The 16,614-nt window shown below is 44.4% G+C and overlaps 1 protein-coding gene across 1 annotated transcript in view; it reads left to right on the top strand.

The window, feature by feature from the left end:
• Positions 1-11,334, top strand: part of LOC126425083 (ankyrin repeat domain-containing protein 2-like) — a 60,809-nt gene extending 49,475 nt beyond the window's left edge. The window contains exon 4 of the mRNA XM_050087997.1: positions 10,684-11,334. Within this exon, the coding sequence (XP_049943954.1) occupies positions 10,684-11,263 (580 nt within the window). The 3' untranslated portion in view covers positions 11,264-11,334. The remainder of the gene's footprint in view (positions 1-10,683) is intronic.
• The last annotated feature ends 5,280 nt before the right edge of the window (positions 11,335-16,614 follow it).

Genomic DNA, 16,614 nt, shown 5'->3' with positions numbered 1-16,614 from the left:
GTTCTCGAAAATGCGCAAGAAAATTAGTGGTAACAGTGCAATCAAAATAAAATGTGACTACTCATACTGCTTCAATATAGAGACCCTATGTGGTTTTGTATTGCAATGACAGAGTGGCGTTGTGCAGTGTCTGCTGAAGAAAAGCGTTGGGGAAGATTGACCGCGACAACACAGAGACACAATGAAAGTTAATTCTTTTATTGTTGAATCAAACAGCGATTCAGCTCACGTAACGTAAGTTTAATTTACCGTTGTATATGGGAACGAAGTTTTTCGCGACGGAACTTATATGTAAAACATTCTCGGTATTCTTGCCATGTTAGTTCTGGATAAAATCTCGAGCTCTCGACGATTACCTCCATCGTCATCGTCAGGAGCTGACTGTCTTCACTGCTGCTGTGGTAGCTTCTTTATAGCCCGTGGACGGCTTCTGATTGGTCGGCGATTACGTACTGCTGTCGCAGACGGGGTCACTGTGTGCGCCGGTGGCGCCACCGCTTCCTTTGGAACGTAAACCTTGGAAGGAACGTCTCTGCTGCTTCTCTGCATCAAGCGCTCGTTTCCATGCACAGCTCAGATGACATCCGCTATCGCGGTTAAAGTTATTTTGGCTCATTCTGATTTCAACAGCCTCCTTCATAACAGTATCGCAGTACGTGGAGGTATGGGACAGAATTTTTGTTTCATCAGGAGGAAAAAGATCCGCCAGCATTTTCAAAGTGTCCTCCGCAGGAACTTTTGTGAACAGTGATACCACATCCTGGCTGACTAAAATGTTCTGAAACTACAAAGTTGTTCCGGCACATAATGACGACCACCTACTTCTTGTATGGTAACAAATTTTATGAAATGATGGGCGGTATGGCGATGGCCTCTCTGTTGTCTCCATGACTGGCTAACATTTTTATGGAGAATTTTGAAGAACGTGCATTAAATTGGGCTTCCCTCCGTCCATCCTTATTTTATCGTTACGTTGATGACACATTTATGATCTGGCCACACGGCGCAGAAGCTCTCGAACGATTCATGGAACTCACGAACAGCATATATTCGAACATCCAGTTCACTGTCGAGATGGAGAAGGAAGGGGACTGCCTTTCTTAGACGTTTTAGTACGACAGGCGGACGGACGTCTTGGCCACTCTGTATACCGTAAGCCGACGCATACCGATTTATACCTGAATGCACAGAGTTTCCATCATCCTGCTCAGAAGAGAGCCGTTTTGAACACGTTGGTATATAGAGCAAAAACTGTTTCTGACGAGGACCACTTAAGGTCCGAGAGTAACCATCTGGAGTACGTGTTCCGAGAGAATAGCTATGGTGCACGCCATATAAAGGTAGCGTTCTCCAAAAAAGGGAAACGTGAAAATGCTGCACACTCACAGGATGAAACACCGATTGCGGTTCTTCCTTTTTGTTGCGCGATTTCCAGCAAAATAGGAAGAGTCTTGCGTAGACGAGGTACAAGACCGATTTTTCGTCCTCCTAAGAAAATTAAGGAGATGATGCGCCCTGTTAAGGACAATCTCGGCCTCAGGGTCCCTGCAGTTTATAATATACGCTGTAAGTGTGGAAGTAATTATATAGGTCAGACGATTCGTTCCGTTTCTGACCGCTGTGCAGAACACCAACGCCACATTAAAAATAGACAACTGGAGAAATCGGCAATTGCGGAGCACAGCCTCACGAACAAACATAAAATTTTGTTCGATGAAACAAAAAGTCTATCCCATACCTCCACGTACTGGGTTTCTGTTATAAAGGAGGCTGTTGAAATAAGAATGAGCCAAAATAACTTTAACCGCGATAGCGGATGTCATCTGAGCTGTGCATGGAAACGAGCGCTTGATGCAGAGAAGCAGCAGAGACGTTCCTTCCAAGGTTTACGTTCCAAAGGAAACGGTGGCGCCACCGGCTCACACAGTGACACCGTCTGTGACAGCAGTACGTAATCGCCGAGCAATCATAAGCCGACCAATCAGAAGCCGTCCGCGGGCTATAAGGAGCAGCAGTGAAGACATTCAGCTCCTGACGATGACGAATCAGATAATCGTCTTTTTGTTTTTCTTTTCCTTTATTGAATTTCGATTCCCCCCGAAGAAGAGGGTTGGCTGGCAGCAGCTTATTACGCTGCTCTGCAGCCTAAAGACTTTTTGAGACGTCAGAAGTAGATAAGAAACAATAAAAGCAGGTGATAAAACGGTGACTTAAATTGTAAAACGGCGAAAAATTGGGGAAAGTTAAAACATAAAGGAAAAGGTTGACAAAGCTAATAAAATACACAGGAAGCAGACAGGTAACACAGTAGACAGACAATTAAAAAAACATGGCGACAGTCTGGTTTCTGTTCGCAAGAGGTATAAAAATCACACCCAGCGACAGTATGATGTCCGTTCGCAAACACTTCGGACAAGACACACAACACTGAACACTCACTGTAAACACTGCACTAAAATGTCGACACAAAGATGACACACTGTAGCCAAGGGCAGATGGGGGGGGGGGGAGGCTACCTGGACAGATGGGAGGGGGGGAAGGAGGGAGGAGCGGAAAAACGAAAGGGGGGGAACCAAAGGAGGGAGATGCATGCCTGCCTTCGTTGAAGGCTTTTACCCAACGTGCCACTGTTCTGTACCGCAATGCCGATTCCCCGCACGCCTCTTGAAGACCTCGATGTCACTGTTGTGCTATACGAACTCTGGCACATTCAATCTTGGTCCAACTCCGTGCGCACGCCAGTGATGTGGGACGGGCGAGTCCGTTTACTCGGAGGTAAGGCAGGTATGTCAACAACGTGTGCTATCAGCGACAATAGTAGATTCCATTGCATAGTGTCTCCACAGCGGTTTTGCCACTATTTAAGTTCCAGCCTACGTATTAAGCTGCAGGTGCAACGTTTATGAGCGGTTTGCACTGGCGTCATTTAATTTGAGTGCACCTTTACTGGTTCCATCGCGAAAGACGTATTCGTCTGTTTTCAACGTATTAAAATCAGTTACATTACTGCTTGTGTAAGGTACCGCTTCTCGGCACTTCCCACCACAACTGAATGATATCTTAGTGTTAGATACATGTTGATGCCTATAATTATGACAGCAACGACTGTATAATATTCTACAGTAACGTAGAGAGGAAAATGTGAGCCATACTTTATAAATGAAAAAAAAAATTGTTCCCAGAGTATCATCAATTTTTTATGTCGTGTTCTTGGTACTTTTTCTGATTAAATCCTAAGATACACACATCTCGTATTAGTGTTCCTACATACGTTAAACCAAATATAGCAGAGCCACCTGGAATATGTACACTCACTTTGAGAGAAAAAAGAACATCTTGAGCGACTACAAGTAGGACGTTCATATTCACAGGATATGTACGTTACTATGTTCTGCAGACACGATTAGCATTTGAACCATGTCGGCCAGCAGGTTCAAGACCAACATCAATATCGCGTAGCAACACCACCTACCGGTAAAGTATGCCTGCCGCTCTCGTTGTCGCTGTAAAATGAACGTTAAGGATCAGTGTAACATGATCAGACGTGCTGGACGCCTCGCAGACGTATGAGCGAACCGTACCGTCAAATCAGTGAGTTCGAAAGAGGGCGCATTATTGGTGTGAGAGAATGTGATGCATCAATGCGGGAAATTTCTGTTCGTTTGGCAATGCGCGACAGACCTGCATCCTTCTCGGCTCCACATCAACAGTAGAAAAGTGTAACAAATCGTACACTACCAGAGGTGACCGTCACCGTTTATTACAGCATGAGTTACGTGCGCGTCGTCCACTTTTCTGCCTGTCTTTGACGAATGTGCAGAAAGGTTCTAGACGTGAATGATGCATGGACCGACGTCGCTAGTGACAGGAATGGCATCCGATAGTGTTTTCTGACGAATCTAGTTTCTGTTTGTCTGAGAGTAATGGCCGCGTTTCGGTTCGATCCAGAGAGGGGCAGCGGCATCACAGTGACGGCATTGGCACGAGACATACACGGCCGACTCGAGGCCTTATGGTGTGGGGGTGCTGTTGGGTACAGCCATAAATCACAGTTTGTGTGTGACTGTAATGCCACTTCCTCGGACGAGAAATAAAAAATCAAAAATTAGCTCTCAATACCCCAAAGATTTCCCCCCAAGTCCCAAATTCCCAGAAAAGTGAATAAGCGAACGAAGTTCCATTTATCACTATGATTAGGACAATAACAAGTAATTAAATCAGGAATCAAAGACTTGACAATTTAGCAATCTACGAAAGAAAGATTAAATTTCAGCAAAATTAAAATCAAAATCATAATAAATCGCAGAATTAGCATAAATTAACATTCGCAAAGTAGAACCAACGATCCCAAAGAATGCTCTGTGTGAGTGCTCTTTGGGAATCGTGAGTAATAACTAAGTATAATTCAATGCATTGTCACTACGTTACGAGAGTTAGCCGAAGCGGGTCATATATCTGAATGCTCGTACATGTAGGCGCGCTTAGAATGTTTTTGAAATTGAATAATTGCGATCTATTATGACGCAGTAATACGATCTTCTGACTTCAAATATCACGACATTAGAATTCGAACGGAGGACTTTTACCCACTACAATAAAGTGAACTTTTAACTAGATAATTGAACTAAACATTACTTAGACAGTGATTTAGGCAACGAACACTGATAGACAATTTTCATTCATAATAGCCAGTGGTTTATGGAACTTCAGTGATAGGTCCGAAGCATATAATTTAAATCCCCCCAACACCTGGGAAAGTTTTCTTCTCAAGGCTCGGTTAGGAAGTGACTGATATTGTGCAATAAAACATCCTCTCGTGCCAAGTCGTGCATTTGTGATTTAAAATTCTATCAAATTCTTGACAAGAAACTCCCGAGTAATAATTACGCGCGGCGATAATATTTGACTGTAGCGCTCGGCACTTGTGTAAAATCTTTGACTCAAATAAAAAGCCCACTGTTACGATTTCTTAGATACTTGAAAATACGACCAGCTTCCAGGGAATTTGTTGTGGATGTGACTGTATTGGTTTTATCATTAATATTTCATCATTAATCAGTTAAACATCGATTACGAACGATTAATTACTATTATTGGTGAAGTAAATATCTCACGCACGTCGACATTTCGTTTGTGTACCGTCGTCATCGTAACTTGATAACGATCTCAACACTGTACCGACTGTCGCCGAGTTTTAGCCGAGTCCAAGTACAAATCAAGCCAAATCATCAAGAAGAAGAGCCGTTATATGACCTTCGTGAATGACATTCTGCGACCCGTAGCTGTAGTCTTTGTGCACACTGCCCCAGGCACCATTTTCCATCGAGATAACGCACGACCACATTTTGCTGCATGAACGTGTGCCTTCTTGGTGCCACAGGATGTCAGCCTTTTGCTCTGACCCGCCAGATCAGCAGTTTTGTCGCCAATCGAAAACGTGTGGGATGTGGTGAAGCGACGGGCGCAGCGCCATCACCCAGTGTCGACCACCATAGATGAACTTTGGAACCAGGTGAATGAAGCGTGGATGGCTATACCACAGGACGCCATTCGCGTCTTATATGCCTCGATGCCATCACACATGGAACAAGTTATCAGGGGCCATGGCGGACCCTGTGGCTACCAGGCAGCATGACATGTGCCGAACTGAGGCGACTGAAATGCTAATCATTTCTGCAGTACATACTAGTGTACATGTCCTATGAATATCACATGTCTAACCAATGCGGGAAATTTCTGTTCGTGTAGCATTGCAGGACTGACCTGCATTCTTCTCGACTCCGCATCGACAGTGGAAAAGTGTAACAAATCGTACATTACCAGAGGTGACAGGCGTTCGCGTCTTACAGTTTTTAAAGCAATAGACAACATTTCTATTACTACCAAGGATTTCGTAGGCGCCCAAGTCATCTTGCATGGTCCATCGGTGTTTTGCGGTGGAGTTTTGAACTTCACTCTCGCTAACAAGGATACGAATAAACACGGCAACGACTGGGTCACCGATGCTCTTTTTTCTGAGCACGAGGGTACAAGCATACTGGTCATTAGAATGAAATATTTCGGACTGAATCATTGTTAGTAATGAAGTTGCTATGCATTTGGTATCTGTGAAAATTTTTACAGAAAGTGCTAAGCAAGTTTACAATCTAAGAATTTTCATTTTTATGCGATACATGCACTACTGGCCATTAAAAATGCTACAGCACAAAGATGACGTGATACATTAATTTAACCGACAGGAAGAAGATGCTATGATATGCAAATGATTAGCTTTTCAGAACATTCACACAAGGTTGGCGCCGGTGGCGACACCTACAACGTGCTGACAGGAAAGTTTGCAACCGATTTCTCATACACAAACAGCAGTTGACCGGCGTTGCCTGGTGAAACGTTGTTGTGATGCCTCGTGTAAGGAGGAGAAATGCGTACCATCACGTTTCCGACTTTGATAAAGGTCGGATTGTAGCCTATCGCCATTGCTGTTTATCGTATCGCGACATTGCTGCTCGCGTTGGTCGAGATCCAATGACTGTTAGTAGAATATGGAATCGGTGGGTTCAGGAGGGTAATAGGGAACGCCGTGCTGGATCCCAACGGCCTCGTATCACTAGCAGTCGAGATGACAGGCATCTTATCCGCATGGCTGTAACGGATCGTGCAGCCACGTATCGATCCCCGAGTCAACAGATGGGGACGTTTGCAACACAACAACCATCTGCACGAACAGTTCGACGACGTTTACAGCAGCATGGACTATTAGCTCGGGGACCATGGCTGCGGTTACCCCTGACGCTGCATCACAGACAGGAGCGCCTGCGATGGTGTACTCAACGACGAACCTGGGTGCACGAATGGCAAAACGTCATTTTTTCGGATGAATCCAGGTTCTGTTTACAGCATCACGATGGTCGCATCCGTGTTTCGCGACATCGCGGTGAACGCACATTGGAAGCGTGTATTTGTCGTCGTCATACTGGCGTATCACCCGGCGTCATTGTATGGGGTGCCATTGGTGACGCGTCTCGGTCGCCTCTTGTTCGCATTAACGGCATTTTGAACAGTGGACGTTACATTTAAGATGTGTTACGACCCGTGGCTCTACCCATCATTCGATCCCTGCGAAACCATACATTTCAGCAGGATAATGCACGACCGCATGTTGCAGGTCCTGTACGGGCCTTTCTGGATACAGAAAATGTTCGACTGCTGCCCTGGCCAGCACATTCTCCACATCTCTCACCAATTGAAAATGTCTGGTCAATGGTGGCCGAGCAACTGGCTCATCGCAATAAGCCAGTCACTACTCTTGATGAACTGTGGTATCGTGTTGAAGGTGCATGGGCAGCTGTACCTGTAAACACCATCCAAGCTGTGTTTGACTCAATGCCCAGGCGTATCAAGGCTTTTATTACGGCCAGAGTGGGTTGTTCTGGGTACTGAATGGAATCATCGGACAGGAACTCAAACCCGGATTTCCCGTTGTATCGGGAGCGGTCGCCTCACCATTTGGCACGACTCAGGGCCAGCCCCAAACCCACATATGTCGTCAAACTCGCGTCTACGACCTGTACTCGTACATCCGTTATTGATATTCCCGCTTGCCCGGTATCGGCGGATCAATATGATATTGCAGTGCGCGTGTTACTCTGATTACGAGCAAAGTTCCTTTGGAAATGTTTGCAGGTCTGGAGAAATGTCGGCGTTCTGGCTTTGACCTCTGCCAGTGCTCTGTGTGTTTTAAAGCTATGTGGCACCATTATTAGTATTCTGTGTCAGACTGTGGGTCAGTGTTGACAGTAATTCACATCAGAGGCAGGCAGAGGTGCATGGTCTCACCTTTTAAAGCACTGTGCAACCTTTCGTCGTTGGCCAATGTAGAGGCATCCTGAATTTACATTTTTTGCTTCGTCAGTGAATAGGAAAGATGAAGAATCAACAAACGAACAGCTGTGAGAACACTCCGATCCATTTTGAGTATATGCAGTGTACGATTTTCACTTGAAACAGCGGCATCAGCACTTTCATTTGGGCATTATATTTTATACCAGTAAAAAGTGACCATTTGATTGGTTGACAGAGGGTGGGTTTCTCATGTGCAACACTTCACTCGGCAGAGTAACAAAATAAATTTGCTGTTAACTCCATTCACTTATAAAGAATTTGTTACATTTTACATCTGAAGAAAAGCAACACACAGCTGTTACGGTCGTTGTACAGGGGGCTTCACATACTGATGACATGACGTCCATCTTTTCTCAGTATCTACAGCGGCGTGAGAGATCTTCGAGGTGTTCAGGAGGCTCAGATTCACATCGAGCAAATTTTCATATCGTAAATTATACAAACGCATGAAATGTGCATTTACTCTTATGACCTACATGGTTTGCTGTTACCTTGAGAGGCATTGCCATCACAAGAATTAAGACTAGCAAGTCTGTGTGTGTGTCCTTTTATTGTGCAGACGCTTTTATCTGTGCAAAGTGCATAAGTGCATGCGCCAACATGTGTGTTTACGGAGGGATAGTAGAGGCGAGTTAGTATTGTTGCTAAATGTGAATCATGTTGGCTAAATGGTTTCTTGTATCCCTGGTGATGGTGTGTCAAGATATTTGCGAATATAGGAGCTGAATTTTTTTCTACCACGACAGAAAAGTTTTTGTAAAAAACTGGAGATGTGATTAGCTTCATCACATTTCCAAGTGTCAGAAGGGATTACTACAGGCAGTATTGGCTGCGTGCTCTTTCACTGGAGGCCAACGACTGCTTAACAGTGACATCCAGAGGGCAAAGGAACATAGTGGCAGCAATCAGCATGACAAAAGTGGGACAACTGAATTAGATGGAATGTAGTACTTTTCAGCGTAGAGTGGATGAAGATTTTGTGAGGGAGATACATTTGTACCTTAATATACAGAGGCAGTCCCAGTGCTCTGCATCACTGAAGGAAGAGAATTGTAGATTCAACGTTTGTCACTGCAGATGTCTTGGTTGATTGGTTGATTCGGGGGAGGGGACTAAACAGCGAGGTCATCAATCTCTACGGATTAGGGAAGGATGGGGTAGGAAGTCGGCCATGCCCTTTCGAAGGAACCGTCCCTGCATTTGCCTTAAACTACTTAGGGAAATCACGGAAGACCTAAATCAGAATGGCCGGGTCAGTGTTTGAACCGCCGTCCTCCCAAATGCGAGTGAAGCGTGCTAACCTCTGCGACACCTAGCTTTTACACTACTGGCCATTAAAATTGCTACACCAAGAAGAAATGCAGATGATAAACGGGTATTGATTGGACAAATATATTATACTAGAACTGACATGTGATTACATTTTCACGCAATTTGCGTGCATAGACCCTCAGAAATCAGTACCCAGAACAACCACCTCTGGCCGTAATGACGGCCTTGATACGCGTGGGCATTGAGTCAAACAGAGCTTGGATGGTGTGTACAGGTACAGCTGCCCATGCAGCTTCAACACGATACCACAGTTCATCAAGAGTAGTGACTGGTGTATTGTGACAAGCCAACATTGACCAGACGTTTTCAGTTGGTGAGAGATGTGGAGAATGTGCTGGCCAGGGCAGCAGTCAAACATTTTCTGTATCCAGAAAGGCCCGTACAGGACCTGCAACATGCGGTCGTGCATTATCCTGCTGAAATGTAGGGTTTCGCAGGGATCGAATGAAGGGTAGAACAACGGGTCGTAACACATCTGAAATGTAACGTTCACTGTTCAAAATGCCGTTAATGCGAACAAGACGTGACCGAGACGTGTAAACAATGGCACCCCATACCATCACGCCGGGTGATACGCCAGTATGGCGATGACAAATACACGCTTCCAATGAGCGTTCAACGCGATGTCGCCAAACACGGATGCGACCATCGTGATGCTGTAAACAGAATTTGGATTCATCCGAAAAAATTACGTTTTGCCATTCGTGCATCCAGGTTCGTCGTCGAGTACACCATCGCAGGCGCTCCTGTCTGTGATGCAGCGTCAAGGGTAACCGCAGCCACGGTCTCCGAGCTGATAGTTCATGCTGCTGCAAACGTCGTCGAACTGTTCGTGCAGATGGTTATTGTCTTGCAAACGTCCCTATCTGTTGACTCAGGGATCGAGACGTGGCTGCACGATCCGTTATAGCCATGCGGATAAGATGCCTGTCATCTCGACTGCTAGTGATACAGGGCCGTTGGGATCCAGCACGGCATTCCGTATTACCCTCTTGAACCCACCGATTCCATATTCTGCTAACAGACATTGGATCTGGAGCAACGCGAGCAGCAATGTCGCGATACGATAAACCGCAATCGCGATATGCTACAATCCGACCTTTATCAAAGTCGGAAACATGATGGTACGCATTTCTCCTCCTTACACGAGGCATCACAATAACGTTTCACCAGGCAACGCCGGTCAACTGTCGTTTGTGTATGAGAAATCGGTTGGAAACTTCCCTCATGCCAGCACGTTGTAGGTGTCGCCACCGGCGCTAACCTTGTGTAAATGCTCTGAAAACCTAATCATTTGTATATCACAGCAGCTTCTTCCTGTCGGTTAAATTCCGCGTCTGTAGCACGTCATCTTCGTGGTGTAGCACTTTTAATGGCCAATAGTGTAGATCTGATTCCGTGATCAGATGTGTGTATGGCAACGTGTGAGAATGTCTTTGTTTTGTGCAGGAGACTTTCGGGAAGAGAGAAGGGCAGGAGGCTGCTGGAAGCAGCTCAGCAGTCACGAATGTCGGAAATGCGAGCCCTGCTGGCCGCAGGTGCGGACGTGGGGGCGACGGACGGCGACGGTTGGACCGCCCTGCACTGGGCGGCAAGAAATGGACAGGCGGAGATGGCCAAGTGTCTGCTGGCTGCAGGGGCAGACGTCGAGGCCAGGGGGCAGTGGGAATGGACCGCCCTGTTCTGGGCAGCACGACAGGGGCAGGTGGAGGTGGCGAAGGCTTTGCTTTCCGCAGGGGCTGACCTGGAGGCGAGGGACATCTGGCAGAACACGCCCCTGTTCCTGGCTGCAATGACTGGACACACGGCTGCCGTGCGCTTTCTGGTGGCGTCCTGTGCCGACCCCAACGCCACGGAGGAGAATGCGACGACTCCGCTGCACTGGGCAGCGTACAATGGGCACGCAGATGCAGCAGCTGCACTGTTGGAGGCAGGCGCCGACAAGGGGGCCAGGAATAGATTTGGGCGCACCCCTCAGGATGAGGCCAGGAAATGGAACGACCGGCAGCTGATAAACATGCTTAGCTGAAGCCAGCACTCCAGAATAATGTCTGTTGTGTATAAACAGCTGCGTTTTTTGAAATAAATTATACAAAAATATTAACCTGTTCTCAATATTTGCACCCACATTTACATAGTACATGTAAGAAGTGTAAAAAGATGGCAACAAAAGGGACGTAGGAGATTTCTGTTTCTTGGTTCTAAAAGGGCCAATGTCAAGACTCTTAGTTTTATAAGTTTATGAATATTTTCTGTCATTTTCTGTCAACTATCAACAGTATGAAACTTTCTGGCAGATTAAAACTGTGTGTCCAACCAAGACTCGAACTCGGTACCTTTGCCTTTCGCGGGCAAGTGCTCTACCATCTGAGCTACCGACCGGGCGTGAGTCGTGCTTCGGTAGCTCAGATGGTAGAGCAGTTGCCCGCGAAAGGCAAAGGTCCCGAGTTCGAGTCTCGGTCGGGCACACAGTTTAATCTGCCACGAAGTTTCATATCAGCGCACACTCCGCTGCAGAGTGAAAATCTCATTCTATTAACAGTATATTTGGGGCTGGTTCAAAAATGGTTCAAATGGCTCTGAGCACTCTGCGACTTAACTTCTGAGGTCATCAGTCGGCTAGAACTTAGGACTAATTAAACCTAACTAACCTAAGGACATCACACACATCCATGCCTGAGGCAGGATTCCAACCTGCGACCGTAGCGGCCGCTCGGCTTCAGACTGTAGCGCCTAGAACCGCACGGCCACTCCGGCCTCCTATATGTGGCTATTTCTTACCATCATTATAGTAAATCATCTTAAGTAAAGCTTATTTTTAAATAATAAATTTCTAGAATATTCAACTTCAGAATTAAAGGACTTACGATTATATTGGCCTGCTTTAAAATCATGAACTCTTTTAAATTATTTGACATTGCCCATTTGGACATCAGGGTCAGGTACACTGAATAACCAGAAACAGGTAGTTTTAAGATTAATTAAATCACTTTATTCATTCCTCTGCAATTTAATAACTGATAGCAACTGTTACGTGTTCCAAAAGAAACATTTTATCTCCGTAAATCATGAAAACACTGTTCGGTCTCGTAAGCAGCGGGGAAACTTTATTCAAAATTCTTAATATCATTCAAATAATTTGGATATACTATGGTTGACACTATAGAAGGGGAGACAGAAAAAATATATCACTCGTTTCCGTCGTCACCATTCTCATCCTCCCTTCGTAAGGTATCTGTTTATCTCTTTCATCTGACTGTGTATTGGCTCTCATTTCATTGATGAACTGCATGTAGAATGGACGACTGCTTACATTGATGTACGGAAAGAGATTCCTTAAGTCCTATAATTTCTTTTCTGAAATAGGTATGATGTCTTCAGAAATAGGTGCAAATTTTGGCATAGACAAGCATCGAGTTTTCTTTCTGTTCAGATTTATAATCCTGAATGGTTCTTCTGAGGAGTAACTGTGTTTGTAGGAGACAATTCCTGGCATACCTGAGTGATACTTCATCTATTTTATCTTGTTTCAAACAATAGGATTCCTTCTGTGTCAATTTTCTTGCAGATAATGGCTCCTCATCAGGTCTTTAAGTTTGTAGAGGTCCTTTTGTTCCAGGTCTATTGCTGTTATGGATGGCTTTCGGGGACCATGCGTATTAATTTGGCCCAGTCTCTTGGCAGTTCTACTTCAACAGTTGTTGTTTTCTTTGTCTTCTCAATGGCTGCGTGAATTGAGTCAACTTCCAAGTCAGTATGTCCAAATTCAAGAAACTTGTGGTTGATTTCCAAACGTCTTCCCTGAATTATGAATTCTTCCACTACTCTCAGAAACAGGATGGCAATAAAAATATTACTGTTTTGTGTGGTCCACGAATCGCTGTACAGGTGTACCTTTCGTTGGCCAGTTTCATCAAATAATCATATAGACAAGAAGCTATTTCTGATCGTAAGCAGCCTAGGATAAATCCAAATGTTGCTGTTCCATTTCAACGTTACAACTTTCAGCATCATCAGTACAATTCTTGAGCATCATAACGTGTTTGTCACATTTTGCACAAGTGTCAGTCTTCGGTTTGTGGAAGCTAAGATTGAACCAGGTCGATATAACTCTTCGGTTACACGCTTCACTTCTTGGCTTCATACCTTTGGTTTTGAAAAATTCTTGACAGAGCCGGTACATTGCTGAAATATTCAAGTCTGGAGATAAACATTTTCTAGAAGAATGAGATCGAGAATAATGGCTTTCGTAGGAAGGAAACATGTTAATGTGTTCCTTTATGAAATCAATGTCGTCAGATGGAACTTTCGGATGATTAGAATGTTTACCACGTCCATCTTCAGAACACACTCCTCCTTCAGAGCCGCGTCTTTTCTCCTCGATTATTCTTACCTTCTGTTGTGTTAAAGAAAATGTACTAAGGAACATATCCTCACATACTTCTATCTTAGTCTGCAAAGAAGGACTGTAAAGAAAGTACTTCCTGGAATATTTTCGCCTGCTTGCAGTTCCTTCAGGTTTGTTCCTTAAACGCTCCACATGTTTGTTTTCCTCAGACACATATTAGCTATCAACTGATTTTGAGCTTCTGGGGACAATTCGTAATATTCTATTTAACATTTTCTCTCTCTCTCTCTCATCGTCATTTACTTTTCCTCCACAATTTTTCCTGGACTTGCACGATGGTTTCAGAACTTTAGCAGTTATAACTTTTCATTTCGACATCACATATTCATTTCCTGCTGTTTAAAATTCTTTACTCCAATTTTTCTCCCATAATTTTTCGTTTCGCTTTCTTTTTCTGGCTGATCCTCTGGATCACATTTCTTCCTCCACCTTCCACTGAACTTTGTTATTTCATTGCCAGGCTGCGGTTGAATTAGATCAATTTCTTCGTCCTTGAAGATTTTTTAACTGTCTTTTGTACGGCTATATTCCCTCAGTCATTGCTTTCATCACTACTTTCGCCACCACTTGGAACATATTCTTCAGAATCTTCAAAAACATCTTCATCAGAACTTGAAATCACGTCTGCCAATAATGACGACCATGAATTTCCTTCTGTACTGGTACTGGGATGACCTTAAAGAAAATAAAAATGAAATAAATTTAAAAGGCGGATGATAATATTTTAGATTGGCATTAAATAGAGATACGAGTCAATTTATGGTCTTGTTTTGGAAAAATTAGGGATAAATGCTCCTGATACTAGTTTATTTTGGTAAACTTATCTTCAAGGCAAAGTGATGACTTCAGCGGTGATATTTCAGATGCAGTTTGTTCCTCAAGTTCTTCCTTATCGCCTCTGTGAAACATGTTTGTGTCCACCATGACTGTCTAGACTCCTCACTAACAATGTGCCGAATGTTGAAGGAACAACTCTTATTATTGTGTATTCCCGCCAGATTTAAGTCCAATGCCACAGCACTGTTTCAGTTGTTGAAACCATCCTTCAGCAAAAAAGGCCAAGGGCAAGATTGGCCCTTTTATGCCGATTGGAACCTTAATAAAACACTTTGGGGCTTACAACTTAAAACCCCTAGTATCTCTCATCCTATGGGGCTTAGACATTGGCCGTTTTAACAATATGAAGGGCATGTGAAACTATATAGCGTACACCAATAAAACCAGTTTTGACGAATATTGACATTGGCCCTTTCAGAACCAAGCACAGATTTATAAGAATTAATGTAAAAGCAGGCAGGCTTCCTGTTTTGAAAACATCAAAAATGTGTGAGTACTCAATTACTAACAAACACCGGTTTTCTACGTACAAAACTTGATTACTGAAAACTAGTTGCCAATAGCTTGCTTGGTGCCATGTCAGACTACTGTAGTGGTATAGGTATGGGCGTTCTAGCACAGCTAGAATCCATACAGACACAATCTTGAACTCAATCATGGAGCTTTTTTCAAGATCATACATGTTACTACTAATGACCTCAGATGGATGGCGTTATAAGTTCTATTATCGGCCATATCAGTGGGAGACCACAACCTCTGCCCCCTCCTGAGCCATGGTGTCTCTTTTCTGGCACACCAGATCTTTCGCACGACTATCGAGTACCCGGGTGTACTACGACCTTTGCCTCTGTTGTGATCTGGTGGCGGGTATTTGCGGCTGGGGAGTTGGTAGTCGGACTCGCTACGACTTTCTAAGTCACAATTAGTAGCAGAGCGTGGTATCAATCCACGGACATCTACAACTACATCTACATCCATACTCCGCAAGCCACCTAACGGTGTGTGACGGAGGGTACCTTGAGTCTCGCATTTCTATTCCAGCCTCGCATTTTTCGTGGAAAGAAGGATTGCCGGTATGCCTCTGTGTGGGCTCTAATCTCTCTGATTTTATCCTCATGGTCTCTTCGTGAGATATACGTAGGAGGGAGCAATATACTGCTTGACTCCTTGGTGAAGGTATGTTCTCAAAACTTCAACAAAAGCCCATACCGAGCTACTGAGCGTCTCTCCTGCAGAGTCTTCCACTGGAGTTTATCTATCATCTCCGTAACACTTTCGCGATTACTAAACGATCCTGTAACGAAGCGCACTGCTCGCCGTTGGATCTTCTCTATCTCTTCTATCAACCCTATCTGGTATGGATCCCACAATGCTGAGCAGTATTCAAGCAGTGAGCGAACAAGCGTACTGTAACCTACTTCCTTTGTTTTCGGATTGCATTTCCTTAGGATTCTTCCAATGAATCTCAGTCTGGCATCTGCTTTACCGACGATCAACTTTATATGGTCATTCCATTTTAAATCACTCCTAATGCGTACTGCCAGATAATTTATGGAATTGACTGCTCCCAGTTGCTGACCTGCTATATTGTAGCTAAATGATAAGCGATCTTTCTTTCTATGTATTCGCAGCACATTACACTTGTCTACATTGAGATTCAATTGCCATTCCCTGCACCATGCGTCAATTCGCTGCAGATCCTCCCGCATTTCAGTACAAATTTCCATTGTTACAACCTATCGATATACCACAGCATCATCCGCAAAAAGCCTCAGTGAACATCTGATGTCATCCACAAGGTCATTTATGTATATTGTGAATAGCAACGGTCCTACAACACTCCCCTGCAGCACACCTGAAATCACTCTTGCTTCGGAAGACTTCTCTTCATTGGTAATGACATTCTGCGTTCTGTTATCTAGGAACTCTTCAATCCAATCACATAATTGGTCTGATAGTCCATATGCTCTTACTTTGTTCATTAAACGACTGTGGGGAACTGTATCGAACGGCTTGCGGAAGTCAAGAAACACGGCATCTACCTGGGAACCCGTGTCAATGACCCTCTGAGTCTCATGGACGAATAGCGCGAGCTGGGTTTCACACGATTGTCTTTTTCGAAACCCATGCTGATT

The sequence above is a fragment of the Schistocerca serialis genome, chromosome 10 (genome assembly GCF_023864345.2).
Source record: "Schistocerca serialis cubense isolate TAMUIC-IGC-003099 chromosome 10, iqSchSeri2.2, whole genome shotgun sequence".
NCBI lineage: Eukaryota > Metazoa > Arthropoda > Insecta > Orthoptera > Acrididae > Schistocerca > Schistocerca serialis.
The sequence above is the reverse complement of the archived record's forward strand: the minus strand, read 5'-3'. Positions and strand labels throughout refer to the sequence as shown.